This window comes from Mytilus galloprovincialis, chromosome 1 (genome assembly GCF_965363235.1).
Source record: "Mytilus galloprovincialis chromosome 1, xbMytGall1.hap1.1, whole genome shotgun sequence".
In the NCBI taxonomy this organism is placed as follows: Eukaryota; Metazoa; Mollusca; class Bivalvia; order Mytilida; family Mytilidae; genus Mytilus; species Mytilus galloprovincialis.
Genome location: NC_134838.1, coordinates 63,412,409 through 63,429,437, shown reverse-complemented (window position 1 = coordinate 63,429,437; position 17,029 = coordinate 63,412,409). Strand labels below are relative to the sequence as shown.

At 30.6% G+C, this 17,029-nt stretch overlaps 1 protein-coding gene across 5 annotated transcripts in view; it reads left to right on the top strand.

The window, feature by feature from the left end:
• Positions 1-17,029, top strand: part of LOC143080962 (oncostatin-M-specific receptor subunit beta-like) — a 91,917-nt gene that overhangs the window by 60,875 nt on the left and 14,013 nt on the right. For 4 of the 5 annotated variants that reach the window (XM_076257176.1, XM_076257167.1, XM_076257205.1 and 1 more), the window contains 8 exons: positions 3,153-3,451; positions 8,926-9,029; positions 12,544-12,819; positions 13,235-13,364; positions 14,073-14,251; positions 15,113-15,246; positions 15,943-16,087; positions 16,800-16,891. In XM_076257176.1, coding sequence (XP_076113291.1) covers positions 8,954-9,029; positions 12,544-12,819; positions 13,235-13,364; positions 14,073-14,251; positions 15,113-15,246; positions 15,943-16,087; positions 16,800-16,891 — 1,032 coding nt within the window. In that variant the 5' untranslated portion in view covers positions 3,153-3,451; positions 8,926-8,953. Of the gene's footprint in view, positions 1-3,152; positions 3,452-3,472; positions 3,852-8,925; positions 9,030-12,543; positions 12,820-13,234; positions 13,365-14,072; positions 14,252-15,112; positions 15,247-15,942; positions 16,088-16,799; positions 16,892-17,029 lie in introns of those variants that run through there. The other variant, XM_076257195.1, reaches the window with a different exon arrangement.

Below are 17,029 nucleotides of genomic sequence, written 5' to 3'. Positions count from 1 at the left end.
TGCTTTCTGAGTCTTTAATAAAAGATAAATTTAGGTGGTTCATTAAGTTCTTTGTCTATAATTGAAGTTTTACAAAACCTTGCTTTTGCTAAAGAATGATAAAAAGATACTGAAATATGAATGTTTTCCTGTAATTTGCTGATTAAAAATGGCATAAATTTTGATTTTCTTTTATACAAAATTGGTAAAAATTCATAGTTTTCATATATTTGTAAGTTTGAAACATCTAGTTCATGCAAAACGAAGTAAATGATAATTAAGGATCAGATGTTCATACAGACAAAAGTTAAAGAAAATCTTAGATCAAAAGTTAACAAAAACTAATTTCATAAAAAAGCTTATGAAGTTCAACAAATAGTGGTATTCTTCTCCAATAACAAAATAGCACATTCAATTATGACTATAGGTATAATTCTATTAGCTGATTAATAAATAAAATGACATGATCTCCTATAGGAATTAGACTTATTTGTATTATTGTAAAATTTCACACATTGTCCAGTTGGCAGTCTTTTGTGTTGGAATGGTTCCACTTGAAACATCAGAAAGGTTAGCAAAATAAACAGTTATTGTATAAAAAGCAAATATAATTTTGTTGATATATCCCTTATTTATCTTTAAATTAAACAGCTTCTTGTGACAGATAGATTGACTGACAAGTTTTGAATGGAAAGGTGTGATGCCAAGGCCTGAAAGCTAAATTCTGTAAAGCTATGTGTCTAAGCTTGTTCAAATAATAAATTGAAAATTTGTTAAAATCAAAGAGTATTGGAATCGATATGTGTTAAAAATTGAAATGGTCAATAATTGTATTAACAGGACTGTTGGCCCAGAGGTACTGTTGTACATCTTTGTTCTCGAGTTTCTTCGATCTACATATGAAATTTTACCTTTTTGCAACCATTTTTTGGTTTGCTGTAAAAGAATTGTAGAATATATATTCAGAGCAATATTTGTCTCTGAATTTTCTGTATTTTTGTATTTGATTGAATCTTTTTTTTTTTAATTGTTGGTTTTTTGTTTTTATAAATCATTTTCTTCTAATTGAATTCTTAGTTTGCATTGGAAATAATTGCTTTCAAATCATCATAAACATGAAAGAGAGAATTTTACAAAAAAATAATTAGTCGATCTTAAACAAATATTTCTCAGGAAATAACTGGAGACATATTGCTTTGTTCATTTTATTAACAAAATAATATGCACAGCAAATTATTTTCTGTAGCAACAAATCTAATAATTTGTTTAATTGATTTTCAATAGCTAATATATCATGTTTAATAACGAGAAATTTTGTTATCAACAAGGTGTTACAACATAAAACAGTTTACAATTTACACAGAGATTAGCATATTTAGATAATGTATTTGACTTTGTAATTAACCTATTTGATTAGTCACCTGGGTCGTTAGCCATGTTGATTGCTCTTTATTGATTAATTAGACTACCTGGACAACTTAATTAAGTGCGTTGACATGCAGAGATTTATGTATGAGCATGTTATTATGTCTTGTCTGTGTGTATTCTGCTCACTACAATCCATGAAATCTATATGACATGTTCGTATATTACAGGGAAATTCTTTGGTGCATATTTGATTAGTGTTAGAATTTTAATTAGTCATCTGAACATTAAATGCAATACGGAAAGGGAAATTTGACTGTAAGTTTGTATTGCAATTAATCTATTTATAAAAAAATATTTAATTTTGAATATGACAGTTTTTTTCTTATTGAGTAAATTAAATTTTAAAATTCTGAACAAGGTCAGGAACTTTGCTAAGAATCATATATTTCTGTCCTTAAATTGTTCGTATGTAATTGCTATTAATCTATTTTTAAAAAGATTTAATTTTGAATATGACATCATAATTTTTTTCTTTTTGAGTAAATTAAATTTGAACATTCTGAACGAGGTCACGAACTTTGCTTAGAAGCTGATGTTTAAATGTATTAAGTATGTATTGCAATCATCTATTTTTAAACAGATTAAATTTTAAATATGTTTATTTTCCAAGTGAGTAAATTAAATTGGAAAATCCTGTTTACAAGTAACTTTGCTTAAGAGTTTATATATTTCATCAGACATTTAAATGTTAATGTATGTAATGGAATTAATCTATTTTAAAAAAAGATTTAATTTTAGATAATATCATAATTGTATGTATTTTGAGCATGAGTGGAGAAATGTTTATATTTTATACTCAGTTTAATCATGGAAGTCTATATATAAATACTTCCATGGTCTGATTCTTAAATTTTGTTGGAGATTCATTTTGATTTCAAATTAAAAAAAATCATATTTTTTCGTCAAAAGGAATGGGAAAAATTTGCTTGATAAAATAACAAGATAATTTTTTAATATTGACAAACTAAGATTGAGTCAGATTTCACACAAACTTGGTATGAAAGATATGAATCATTGTTTTCCTGTTTTACAAGCTTTCAAAAGGTTTTTTTACATGTTCAGACTGATAGTATCACAACCCCAGACACTACCCATGTAACAACGTTCTTGTTGAACGTCTCATGTTCATTATTTTCGTAACCAATTGAAATTTGATTTTATTTGAAATCTACGTTACAACTGCTAAGGCTTGATTATTATGATATCCACATATTGTGACATGGGTTTCAGAGAACTAAATCGTTTTAACATTTGACATCTAACAAGCCTATCTTTGTAATTTTAAACGATTTAATTTGTATATGGTTAGTTTAAATTGAACTGGGAAATTGACTGACATTTTTTGTTTACAACTAAAAATTAGAATTGAGTTTATTTAGTGGACTTTAGTACCGATATATATATACTACATGTACATGTAGTTTGTCATTTATGTAACACATACAGTGTAATGTTGTATGTCAAACGTTGACATTTTTTGGCGTGTTATTTATTATGATATGATAGCAGCTTGGTCATATAAGGTGAACGTTTTCTTGATAATTCAACTTAAATGACCGTATTTTTCCTTTGTTTAAAAATATTAATTTTGAAGGATTGATGTTTGCGGTAGCACTCTAAGGAATGAATTAAAAGGGATATACTCACAAAACTAGGAGACATATATACTTATACATGTCTCCGCGAAAGTGAAGTTTGGTTAAAATGTCAAATTTTTAACACCTCGATCTCCTCCTTTTTTTCAGACTGAAACAGAGATTGGACCTGTGAGTTTGTAACTTTAAACATCCAGTTAAACTACATCAAGATCAGGACATTATCTGGCAAATTAAAGGAAAATCACCAAACTGACATTTTCACACCTGAATGATAGGAGGAAACTGTGAAGTGAACTAGACACAAGTAAAGGAAAAATATTCTGTAATTCCAACAACCTTCAAGGAACCACTTGTGAAATTTACTGATTACTCTTCAACTCTGCATTGGACCAGGCAAACCCTTTATGTGCCTCACCTGAGTACTTGATCTGATTAAATCTCCTGTGGTGAGCCTCTATTGTTATTATTGATCTCTTATTGTTATATTGTCATTCATTAATGATTGTAATAGTCAGTGCTTTGGACATAGTGACCAGTGGTCAGATTTCACCTGGATTTTAGTTAAGGCAGGTGGGATGTATATTACACAGTGGAAATAAATACCTGTATTGTCAAGTTGTGTTTACTTTCTAATGTTTCAAAGTGGATTTGTAATTTAATTTGGACCCAATGTACAAATAACTTTCAAATTCAGTGATATTTAGTGTTGAGGATTAGGAAAAAATATCAATATTCTAGCGGTACTAATATATTTCAATATTAGAGTATCTAAAAATTGGACCTACATCTCTGTTAGTATTCTATGTCAATATAGTGCTGTATGGAGAGATTTACTACAATTTATTGGTAAGAAGCAATGTATACATTAGGTATAATATTTCATAATGATTATTGATAAATTTCATAATTTAAGATTTTTATTTTGACAGGAAACCTATTATTTCCTAATTAATTATTTAATAAGAGCTTAAGACTTAACTGTATAACATAATTTTGAATGAATAAGTTTTGTGTACATGTTCTAGAATCGACCACGAAACTGTAAAAATTATCTCATTTTAAATATTTTATAATGTATAAGTTCTGTTCAATTGAACTACGATAGCCCTCATTCAGCATGATTAGAGTTTTTTTAGTTTTTACTGAAAAAGTTTAATATCAGTATAAATTAAAATGCAAATATTTTTACTGATATTTTGAATAGCAAAGCAACCAACAACCATGATTGCTGATTGACAGACATTGAATTCCATGTTATATATATATTGTGGTTGTGAATTAGAAATCAGGCCAGCCGTTTCAAAATAACTGCCGGTAAAGTGCTATTTTACAAGTGCTTTTAAGATGAAGCAAAATTTAATGATTAAATGCAATACGCACAATTAGGTCTTGCCCATGAAATCGGTTTTTAATGTAGCATGTTGCATTATGTAATAGGCATATGATATAAAAGGAATGGATAATAAAACCTCTTACAGACTGTTAGACTGCATAAACCAATTGTTACGAAACCATTATCATCATATAATATGTCATAACTTTAAAATAAATAGTAATGGGATACAAACATGACAAAGTCAAATATTTAAGAATAAGAAATTCTTGTAATACTATAATCTTACATGTACATAGCATTGAAAAAATGAAGTCGAATGTTTAAGAATATGAAATTCTTGTAATACTATAATCCTTCATAGCATTGAAAATATATTTGATACAAATTAAACATGACAAAGTTGAACGTTTAAGAATAAGAAATTCTTGTAATACTATAATCTTACATAGCATTGAAAAAATGGTTATCATTTAGACCTGGGTTACTGTAAATACTTACATTAAAATCCAATAAATGAAATAGTATCTGGTATAGGAAGAAGTGAGATGGAAAGTTACACCTTAAACAAATAAAGTTTTGATAACCAAACTGAATGTAATCTTATAACATTTCAATTTCGTTACATATCGAAATTCAGGTAGTCTTCAGTTTAAATTTCAAAATAGATTTTTATTTTTACTGTTTAAGTCCAGTGGCAAATATTTCTACATTTTTCATTAAATCTTCTTGATATAATCAGATTGATATGCAAGTACTTGAAGTTATCAGTCTTTCTTGTCCCTCCTCCTTTGGGTTCTATTTGTTAATACATCATATTGAATTGTGTTTCAATCGGTCTTTGCTCACCAATTTTGATTAGTTTTCATTGTATAACTCAGGTGTAAAATGTTTTTACTGCTGTTAGAATAATACAGATGTATACAGTATAGTACAAACTTTAAAATCAGAAGTCTGTTTAATGAGGATTTGAAGGGTTGTAGAGGAGGCGATTTTTTTTATGTGTATTCAGATAATGTCTATACAAATAGCTTGAAGCTCAAAAGCAGATAATTAAATGAAAGTGTTTCACCTTCAACATGTTATTAAAACTAAAAACTTCTTCTTTCAAGTATCTAACCATCTGATGTTAGTCATTGTTACTAAAAAAAATATGCCTGCAAGGTGATTAGCTTTGCATACTACCTTGAATTTCAAGTCAATACTTTAAAAGATATTTTTTCCCTGCATCTGACATCACCCTTGTTGCTGAATCATGCAAATTATTGATTTTGTATCATCTATACATATGTTACCTGCATTCCTGTACAGGTAAACAAGTAACACCTGTATTTCCTGTCAATCAATTGTCAATCATCTGCCCAAACATGGAATTACATTAAAACACCAATCTGTCAATAGTATTTTTACCAAGGTAAATATATTTATTGTGTTTTGTTTACTATGCATTTATTTGTTGATTTTTTTTAATTTAGAATAGGGGAAGTCTTTTCATATTAAATTTTATGACAAAACTCAAGGATTTGTATAGTAAGAAGGATTGGAATCTCGCGGTTTATCTTACTATACATTAATCCTTGCCGGTATCACATCCTTTTTAAAAAAAACTTTTTTTTACATTAATTCAAAATTGTAAACTATTTTGTGCCTGCATATTATAGATTGAATTTATTATGTTTTTTCATTGATTTTTATCCAAGAAATAGCTTATCAATAATTTGATAAAAACTCAAATTGTTATTAAAGGGAGACAATTCAATTTAATTTACCTATACCATTAAAATACCTCCAATTAAGTATACAATACTGGGTAAAATTATTTTTTTTTATCAATACTTGAATTTGAACATGTTAAACGTGTTGTGGAGAGCTTTTTATGTCCTTTTCATACGCATGCCAGGCATATAATAGTCTGACATAATTTGCACCAAATTGCATGTCTCCCGTTACCCTTAAATTTCAAATTCCTTCATCAACTTAACCACCAAGCTATATCTATAAATACACATTCAGATTCATTCAACGATGAGCAAAAACTCTATCATTTAATAAAATATAACTATATTTTTATGTACAGTCAATGACAGTACATACAAAACGTTTTATTTTTGTGCAATCAAAAGATTTTATATTTCTCCAATGTTAAGTTCCCTTTTCAACCATACTTGAAAGATGGAGATATTTTTACAAAAGGGAAATAAAACTTTATGGAAATTTAAGTAATAGACTTTTACTTCTTTTATTGTACCATTTTTGTTTAGCTTGCATTTATCTTCCTATCTGCTCATAAAAGATCAGTATATGTTCAGTAAGGGCATAAAAAGAACATAATTTTTATCCAAACGGGACATAATCGGATGAGGGTCATTGTCTGAGCTGACCCCTTACCACTAACAAAAGGTTTACAAATGATAGGCCTCTGATGTTAAACCAGAAATATACAATCTGTCATTTATTCAGGTGAAAAGGACGACATGTGATTAGTCAACTGTAGCCAGGTGCAAATTTCTTTTCAGTCACAGTGCCCAGGTCCATCATAAATAATTTATTGTAATAGTCTCTAGTAAAAGGTCAGCAATTTTGTCCTCATATTTTATTTCATTTGTGAAAAGTTGTTATAAGTGATGGATTAATTTGTACAATGTATGTAAATTTTTATATTCATACATCCAAAATCCTGACAATACCATGCATGGCAAAACAGAAAATATGAAAAGACAAACACTACATATATATAAAACTAACGATTGAGCTACAAAACAATCATAAAAACAAGGGCTGAACAAATCATAATAAGACAGAAATGCCAAAAGAAAACTCAAACAAAAATCAGTTAAAATAAAATTGTCTGACAGAAAGCTTTGGGAGAGCAGATTCACACATTATTATGTAGCACTTATAGTTGTTCGATGTGAGCCAAGGCTCCGTGTTGAAGGCCGTACATTGACCTATAATGTTTTACATTTTTTAAATTGTTATTTGGATGGAGGGTTGTCTCATTGGCACTCATACCACATCTTCCTATATCTATGTCTGTTATTTTTGGATTGACTTTTTATGTAAATGTTACTCATTCTTAGCATGTTCATTTCCTGAACCAAATTAGGTTTGGTTGGCAAATATAGAGCAAATCGTATTTTCAACATATATTTGTTTGGTAAAAATATGTATACAATTAACACTTTTCCATTGGATTATATAAATGAGAAAAATGAAGATTTTTATATAAATCAAGTTTTGGAGATACCATATATTATAATCTAAATGTATATATTTATCTTAAAGTATCTTAAAGGTTTCATGTAGAAAGTATTATGTAACATATCTTCTGAAATACTATTACTGCTTATTTTTTGCTGTTAAAAATACTTCATTGTTCAGTGTCTAAAAAGGGCCATTAAGAGGGGTTCAAAAGATTTTCCTATAGTGAAGGTTACACTTTCTGATAAGAAAGAGGAAAGTTACTGTAAATCAAACAGAAAAGAGTGAACATGACTTAATACAGTTCCAAAAGGTTCATAGGAAAAAGTAAAATAACAAAATAGGTCACAGGAAAAAGTAAAATAACAAAATAGGTCCTAGGAAAAAGTAGAATAACAAAATAGGTCCTAGGAAAAAGTAAAATAACAAAATAGGTCCTAGGAAAAAGTAGAATAACAAAATAGGTCATAGGAAAAAGTAAAATAACAAAATAGGTCCTAGGAAAAAGTAGAATAACAAAATAGGTCATAGGAAAAAGTAAAATAACAAAATAGGTCATAGGAAAAAGTCAAATAACAAAATAGGTCATAGGAAAAATATAACAAATTAGGTCATAGGAAAAAGTAAAATAACAAAATAGGTCCTAGGAAAAAGTAGAATAACAAAATAGGTCACAGGAAAAAGTAAAATAACAAAATAGGTCCTAGGAAAAAGTAGAATAACAAAATTACAAAATAGGTCCTAGGAAAAAGGAAAATGACAAAAAAGGTCCTAGGAAAAAGTAGAATAATAAAATAGGTCATAGCAAAAAGTAAAAAAACAAAATAGGTCATAGGAAAAGTATAATAACAAATTAGGTCCTAGGAAAAAATAAAATAACAAAAGAGTTTCTAGGAAAAAGGAAAATAACAAAATAGGTCCTAGGAAGAAAATAAAATAACAAAATAGGTCCTAGGAAAAACTAAAATAACAAAATAATAAAATAGGTCCTAGGAAAAGTAAAATAACAAAAGAGGTTCTAGAAAAAAGTAAAATAACAAAAGAGGTTCTAGGAAAAAGTAGAATAACAAAATAGGTCATAGGAAGAAAAAAAATAACAAAAAAGATTATTTGAAAAAAGTAAAAATAACAAATTAGGTCATAGGAAATGACCTACAATATAAATTACCAAGATGAATTCATGTATAAAGAGATGTTTTGTTCAAATCCAAGAAATAAAATAACCTTTGGAAGAAAAGAACAACATTATATTAATGTGTAATAGAAACAGTAGGCTTCCAGAAGTGACAGAAATTCACAGAAATTTAAATCTTTCACACTTGAAACATATTCATGTAGGCGTTCAATATCTTTGAACAAAGAAAATAAGATATTTTTGTTTTTCAGACAAATGCTGCCATGATAAGATCACAAGATGATAAAGATGATATTGTGGCTGAGTATTTTCCTGGTATTGCAGACAGTTAAAGGCGCTTTTCACTATCCTGGAGGTAACTTATGAATGTTGTTTTATTTATGTAAAATAAAGTTTTAATTTGTTTTTAGCTCACCTGGCCCGAAGGGCCAAGTGAGCTTTTCTCATCACTTGGCGTCCGTCGTCCGTTGTCGTCCGTCGTCGTCGTCCGTCGTCGTTAACTTTTACAAAAATCTTCTCCTCTGAAACTACTGGGCCAAATCAAACCAAACTTGGCCACAATCATCATTGGGGTATCTAGTTTAAAAAATGTGTGGCGTGATCCGGTCAACCAACCAAGATGGCCGCCACGGCTAAAAATAGAACATAGGGGTAAAATGCAGTTTTTGGCTTATAACTCAAAAACCAAAGCATTTAGAGCAAATCTGACATGGGGTAAAAATGTTTATCAGGTCACGATCTATCTGCCCTGAAATTTTCAGATGAATCGGTCAATCGGTTGTTGGGTTGCTGCCCCTGAATTGGTAATTTTGAAGAAATTTTGCTGTTTTTGGTTATTATCTTGAATATTATTATAGTTAGAGATAAACTGTAAACAGCAATAATGTTCAGCAAAGTAAGATCTACAAATAAGTCAACATGACCAAAATGGTCAGTTGACCCGTTTAGGAGTAATTGCCCTTTATAGTCAATTTTTAACCATTTTTCGTTAATTAAAGTAATCTTTTACAAAAATCTTCTCCTCTGAAACTACTTGGCCAAATTAATCCAAACTTGGCCACAATCATCTTTGGGGTATCTAGTTTAAAAAATGTGTGGCGTGACCTGGTCAACCAACCAAGATGGCCGCCACGGCTAAAAATAGAACAAAGGGGTAAAATGCAGTTTTTGGCTTATAACTCAAAAACCAAAGCATTTTGAGGAAATCTGACAGGGGATAAAAATGTTTATCAGGTCAAGATCTATCTGCCCTAAAATTTTCAGATGAATCGGTCAATCGGTTGTTGGGTTGCTGCCCCTGAATTGGTAATTTTGAGGAAATTTTGCTGTTTTTGGTTTATCTTGAATATTATTATAGATAGAGATAAACTGTAAACAGCAATAATGTTCAGCAAAGTAAGATCTACAAATAAGTCAACATGACCAAAATGGTCAGTTGACCCGTTTAGGAGTTATTGCCCTTTATAGTCAATTTTTAACCATTTTTCGTAAATTAAAGTAATCTTTTACAAAAATCTTCTCCTCTGAAACTACTTGGCCAAATTAATCCAAACTTGGCCACAATCATCTTTGGGGTATCTAGTTTAAAAAATGTGTGGCGTGACCTGGTCAACCAACCAAGATGGCCGCCACCGCTAAAAATAGAACATAGGGGTAAAATGCAGTTTTTGGCTTATAACTCAAAAACCAAAGCATTTTGAGGAAATCTGACAGGGGATAAAAATGTTTATCAGGTCAAGAACTATCTGCCCTGAAATTTTCAGATGAATAGGTCAATCGGTTGTTGGGTTGCTGCCCCTGAATTGGTAATTTTGAAGAAATTTTGCTGTTTTTGGTTATTATCTTGAATATTATTATAGTTAGAGATAAACTGTAAACAGCAATAATGTTCAGCAAAGTAAGATCTACAAATAAGTCAACATGACCTAAATGGTCAATTGACCCCTTAAGGAGTTATTGCCCTTTATAGTCAATTTTTAACAATTTTCATTAATTTGGTAAATTTATGTAAATTTTTACCAAATATAGTTCTCTGTTACTAATGGGCAAAGTTCATGATAGATATAATTGTAAGAAGCAAAATCGTTCAGTAAAGTAAGAACTTCAAACACATCACCATCACCAAAATACAATTTTGTCATGAATCCATTTGTGTCCTTTGTTTAATATGCACATAGACCAAGGTGAGCGACACAGGCTCTTTAGAGCCTCTAGTTTTAATTTGTACAAATGTAATGTCATTATTGACAATGACAGCTGTAGACCATTTTGTGTGAGGTTTAGGAGAAATTTATGAATGTGTAGACCATAGCATATTTTGCATACATGTAGCTCATAGGCAATTTATAAAAGTTATGACCAAAGTGTGATATGTGATATAGATTGAAGTGTTGTATTGGACCATTAAAGTCATAAGAAACGAGTGACCGGTGAAAAATAATGTTCTTCCAATTCTTGAACCAATGCATACAAACATCATAAACTTAGTCTTCTGTGAACGAATTTATCATTTTTTTCGTGTAAATTTCGTATAATCGTCAATTTTTTTTTCAATCGGTCAGTGTTATTGTGAAAATATGGCAGGTAATTAAAGTTCGTGTTTTGAAGCCGAAGTTTAACGATTGTCACCTGTTTGTCAACAATCAACAAAAAAGCATGGAAATTGAGCCCGTGTTTAACATGTAAATTCAGATAATAGTTTATTTTAAGGACATCCATGCGTATTGCGATCACCGGATTTTTATGAGATGGGTCACACTGAGGTCACTTTGCATACGGAAAATATGTCTGGGGGAATTGCTTCCTGGAAGGAAGCAATTAAAATAAAGTAAACTTCTTCTAAATATGAATAAATTAAAGAATTTTCTTCAGAAAAAAGTATATGTACATAAGTTTTATAATGAAAATTATCCATTGAGTTATAAAAAAAACATATGCATTATTTTTTTTAATTTGAGGTTTCTTATGACCTTAACTTGTAAGTTACATTTACAATCTTAACACTTTATCCTATAGTTTTAGCATTGATTAATAGTCTCCTTGTAATTAATATTGAACTAGTTACAGAGGATGAAAACAATAACCTTAAATGCTAAGAGTACATTATATAAGAAGCACTAATTGATGCTTTGTTGATGTTTGTGTCACTTTTAGAATTTCTCAACACTGGAAACAAACATTACAAGTCCAAGGCTTGATTTCAACCTTCAGTATAACACTTGATACTCTAAGAGCTTTACAACACTCCCTTATTTTTAAAGTGAAAGATCATGTAAACAGCAATAAAAACTTGTTTTATAACACAAAACTATTGCACTCCTTGTTATCGCAGAAATTAGTACAAAAGAAATTATTGGTAGTTAACTTTGTTTCCTCATTATACCTCCGCTTTAAAAAAGGGGGGAATATACTGTTTTACCTCTGTCTGTCCATCCCATGAATATATTTCGTCACATTTTTCTCAAGAACTACAATACAAATGCAAGGATTTCTGAAATTTGGTTTCAGGGTTTATATAAGTCAGCTATACCATGTGATGCATTTTCAGATTGAATATATCAACATTGTTGAAAAATCAAGAAAAGAAATTACTGCAAAATTGGTTACAAAGGGCTGAATTTGATAAAAAGTGTGGCTACAGCCGATCCCCTACTATCTACTTGCGTTTGTAGGCAAACCAAAAATCAAGTGGATAAAGAGGCTGGCTTCAGTCAGACTAAAAAAAAAATGTTTAATAACAGTCCTCCATATCATATTCTGATCTTTATTTCTGGAAAGTCCCATAATTGGCTTAATATATAACTATCAAGGAGAAATTATCAATCTTCCTATTTATCATTTATTTAACATTTTTTGTTCTTTTTTTACAGTTGTTCTTCCACACGACCCCTATGTTTTCATCGGTCACGAGCTGAGATTGTATTGTAACATCACAGACTTAGCTGTGCCAGAAACATCCTCATCACTCTATTTCACCAAAAGTAACAACGTTTTTCCAAGCAGCCGCATACAAATTCTAAATAGTCGTAGTATCCAACTAATACTGCCGATTTATTCTCCCAGTGACAAAGGAAATTATGTGTGCAAGCTAAATAAAACCAGAGGCAATGTTCAAGTTGTTGGGAACCAGATAGTGAGTGTAGAATGTACGTATCTTTCAATTCTAAAGTAATACCTAAATGTCAAATGAATTCATTATGTCAAAACATGTATTAAATTTATTTCGAGAAAATACATAAATCTGACATTTTTTGTACAAAAAAAAAAAATTTTTAGTTTCTTTTTGTTACTGCTCCTATCTTATTTTCAAGCAAGTCCCAAAAAGCGTGGTTAAAAGAAAGTTTTACACAAGGAAATTCCTGCAGTAACTTGACAACTTGTGGAATTTAACAAGGACACCTTTCAGTTAGACATAAAGTTAAAGTGGTTTTTTTTTGTTTTTTTATAAGCAGGAACTTCTTGTATCTAAAGTGTTGAATGTTAATACTCTTATATCATTGTATGTAAAATCATGATACTACTGTTAACATGTACTAACTATATATTTTACTCTCTATGCAGATGAACCCAATCAAATAAAGGATATAACATGTACCGTATACAACTGGGAGAGCATGACATGTTCATGGGATCTAGGGGTCAATTACGTCCATCTAAACCATATTGATGTCCAGTTAGTATGGACAGTTAAGTAAGTAAATATGTATACAAAAATATTGAGATGTGCATTAATTGCTAATGAGACTACTGTCAACCAAAATTCAAATGACATGGATATGTGCATTTAAAGGTTACTGCACAGCTTACAACAATGAAAAAACCCTAATGTATAGTAAGTATGAAAGGCTTGACATAAAATATGTGAAACAATTCAAAAGAGAAAATTAACAGCCTAATTGAAAAAAAATACATTTTATTAAAAGCAAATTTGACAGGCATGAACATGATGAACCAAAGACAACCACAACTAAATTACGGTCTCCTGAATTTGCACACCTTGGCAAAGCCACAAAATCTAATAACCACCAGATATAAGTTTTCCTCAATCCACAGAAGTTTCTACAAAAGTGGGTATTCATGAAAAAAGAAAAAGCCACGGTGCCTTGAATTGGTTAAGTTAGTATGAATGATAGGAGATTTGGCATGTACTTCAATTACACAGCAACCCAAGGACAGGCCATGATCTTGCTGGTGAAATTATGATTTAAGTCACCAAAGAATTTTGAAAATTGTTTAAACTCGCCAGCGGACTTACTACATAGTGAAATCAAGTCACTCTCAAAATCTTTTAAAGGGAGGCAACTTGTGGACTCCAAAAAACTATACGATATTTCGAGGTCTATTCAAAGAAAAATCGCACATTTTAAAATGGTGTTTTTTTTTCCGTCTTCCTTTGCAGAGGTGAGCAGCAGTATGATTGTCCCCATAAGACATTGAACTCGTGTGCTTGGAAACCAAATGATGGTCTGGATAGTTTTCGACCAGATATGCTGTATTACATGGTTATAATTGTCAGAAATAATAAAACAGGAAATGAAACCAAGTCTAAAATATTCCATGAACAGACAAATAAAATAGGTAGGTATATTTTTATGCCCCCACTGCTAGGCGAAGGGAGCATTAAGTGCCCTTGCCAATCCCTTTCTTACGTCCCCAAATTGGTGTCCATTCTCTTTTAGTTTGGCTTAACCAAATGTTATGAAACTTAAACACAATGCTTATTACTACAAAACACAGTTCAAGATTTAAATTGGATGGTGTCAGTTTTACTGTTCTAGAGTTATGTCCCTTTATAAATGGAAAAAAATGCTAAATCTGTTGTTACCCTTCTTTAACTTTAGTTTGCCTCAACCAAATGTTATGAAACTTAATGACAATGCTTATAATTACAAATTAACTACATGAATTCTGCATCTGTATGTGGAAGTTGACTCGTGCATATTTACAAGCGTCCCATAAACACATTCTCCATTTATTTGTGTATAATGTCAAGGGGCAAACATTTCATGGCAAATGCAAGATGCGATTTGACAAAGTACGAATTTATTTCAAAGGGGAATGATCTGTGATGGTTTGACATAACTTATAGTTGCCATTTGAAATGAAGGCAAGTTGGAGTAGGGACTGAACTCACACTTTCATAGTGAAGACTTCGCACCTGAGTGTTAAAGGTATTACATCTACAGTGTTCACTCTATAGACCGCCAACACTGAGATTGTTTGTTATGACCCCACATAAGACTGTATATTTTTCTGAGTAGTTTCAGGAATCTGGATTTAAAACTGTAAGAGTAGGTTACACAAATTAGGTTTCAACAGTCCCCACCCACCCCCATGACATCACAATACTTCAAGTAAGTTTGGACTAATTAGTCTACGAATTGATCACAATCGATTTTAGAAAAATAATTTAATATTGTCTCTTTTTTTTTTTTACAGTAAAACCCAATAGTGTTTCAGATTTAAAAGCCTCTCAAAACAGCACATGCCTTCACTTAGAATGGAATCACAGCAGAACAGAAGACAAAATTTATAGGATACAGTACCAGTCTAGATGGGAAATATCATGGAAGGTAAGTCAATAATCTCATTTGTTCCTAGAAAATTTTACGAAGACGTAAGAAACTGGGTAGATTTTTATGAGGGGCATAACGGGGGTTATCTGCACGGAAGAACACTTAATGAAATTGCCATTTCACGATGAATGAACAATAAAAAAATTCTTGCACATTGATCTTTTTCCTGATTTCACGAAACACTGCAAATAACGAACCTTTTTCAGGGCTACACCTGAAATAAAAATGGCAAAACACGTGGCACGAAAATAACCCTTTACCACCCTCTTTTACGTGACAGGATATTAAATGTTTATTATGGAAAAGGATCAGCTTAAGATAGATTAATTTTAAAGTCTGCGGTGCTGTTGCTATTCAGTTACAGTCACAACAGATATACTTAAGTTGAAAAAAAATTCTGGACTCCCCCGCCCCCCCCCCCCCCCCCCCCCCCCCTTTTTCATTGAAATTATAGAAAAAAAATAATATATAATAATATATACTTGATGCAAATATGTAATAGAAACTAGCTGTGGAACAGAAGCTCTTCGGGTCCTTGAAATATTTTAAATACATAGCAGGAATACAAACAAATATTCTTCTAACCACAAGATATACTGTTCAAACACTTATGTGAACCATGATATTAAACATAGGTATTAAAACATCACATTCTTAAAGTATTATAAAATCCTCCCTCAATTTTGTTCATAGGTTTTGAGTTTAGGTGATGTTAATAGGAAGACTATCTGCAACTTAGTTCCTAACACAGAGTACACTGTAAAGATAGCATGTAAACCATTTTGGGATGGATTCTGGAGTGATGAAGTAGAAACTACTATAAAATTGGATGATGATGGTAAGGCATTTTGTGTTAGGTTGTTTTGTGTTTGGTTTTTTTTTTGACACAGGTTGTTAAGCAAGCATCAATCAACCATTTTCATTTGATTGACACTTCATAAATTTATTCATTTTGCAAATTAGATATGCATAAAAAGAATGATAAGAATTACAGGAGAATGTTGAACAGCATAAGTATAACAGGCCGCACTGCATAACAACCACAAAATGGAATATCATATTATAACCCAGATAGCATGACTTGACTGAAACAACCAGACATTTTAAGATGGCAGTCCATAAAATGAACATTAAACGTATATTTTGAGAAAAGAAAGTTTTTAAAAAATATCATTTTGTGTCTGTGAAATGTTCAAAAGTAGTAAAATTCTTCCAATTTCTCAAAAAAAAAAAAATGTTAATTATAAGGAAAGTTAAACTTGTGAGAAAATGTCAACTGTTAAATTATGTTTTACTGTGGCATCATTTATTTTCATTGGTTTCAAATTTCGTGGATAAAAGAAACTTACATGTTAATGGATATTTAATTTCGTGGTTATGACAAAGTCTGCATACAATTCTATAGAAAATTTCTTATTCATTGAACATTTAATTTCATGGTTTACCTGTACCCTCAAAAATTGGTGTACAATGAAAAATAAGGAATCCATAGTAAATATACCATATATCAAATATTCATATATCACATAATATAAGTGTTTTTCCTACAGTGCCAGGAGCTGCACCAGAAGTACAGCCTGGAGGTTTTGTAGAGAAACCGTGTAGTTTCCAGGATTGTCGTGTTATCTCTGTCTACTGGAGGGTTAGTATTGTCTACTTAATGTATACATCAATTATCAATACTGTAAATTCAGAAATAATTGCTGTGTTTTTCTATTGCGAAAAATGCGACCGGGTTATAATCGCAATAATTTAAACTTGCATTTTGAAACTTTTTATA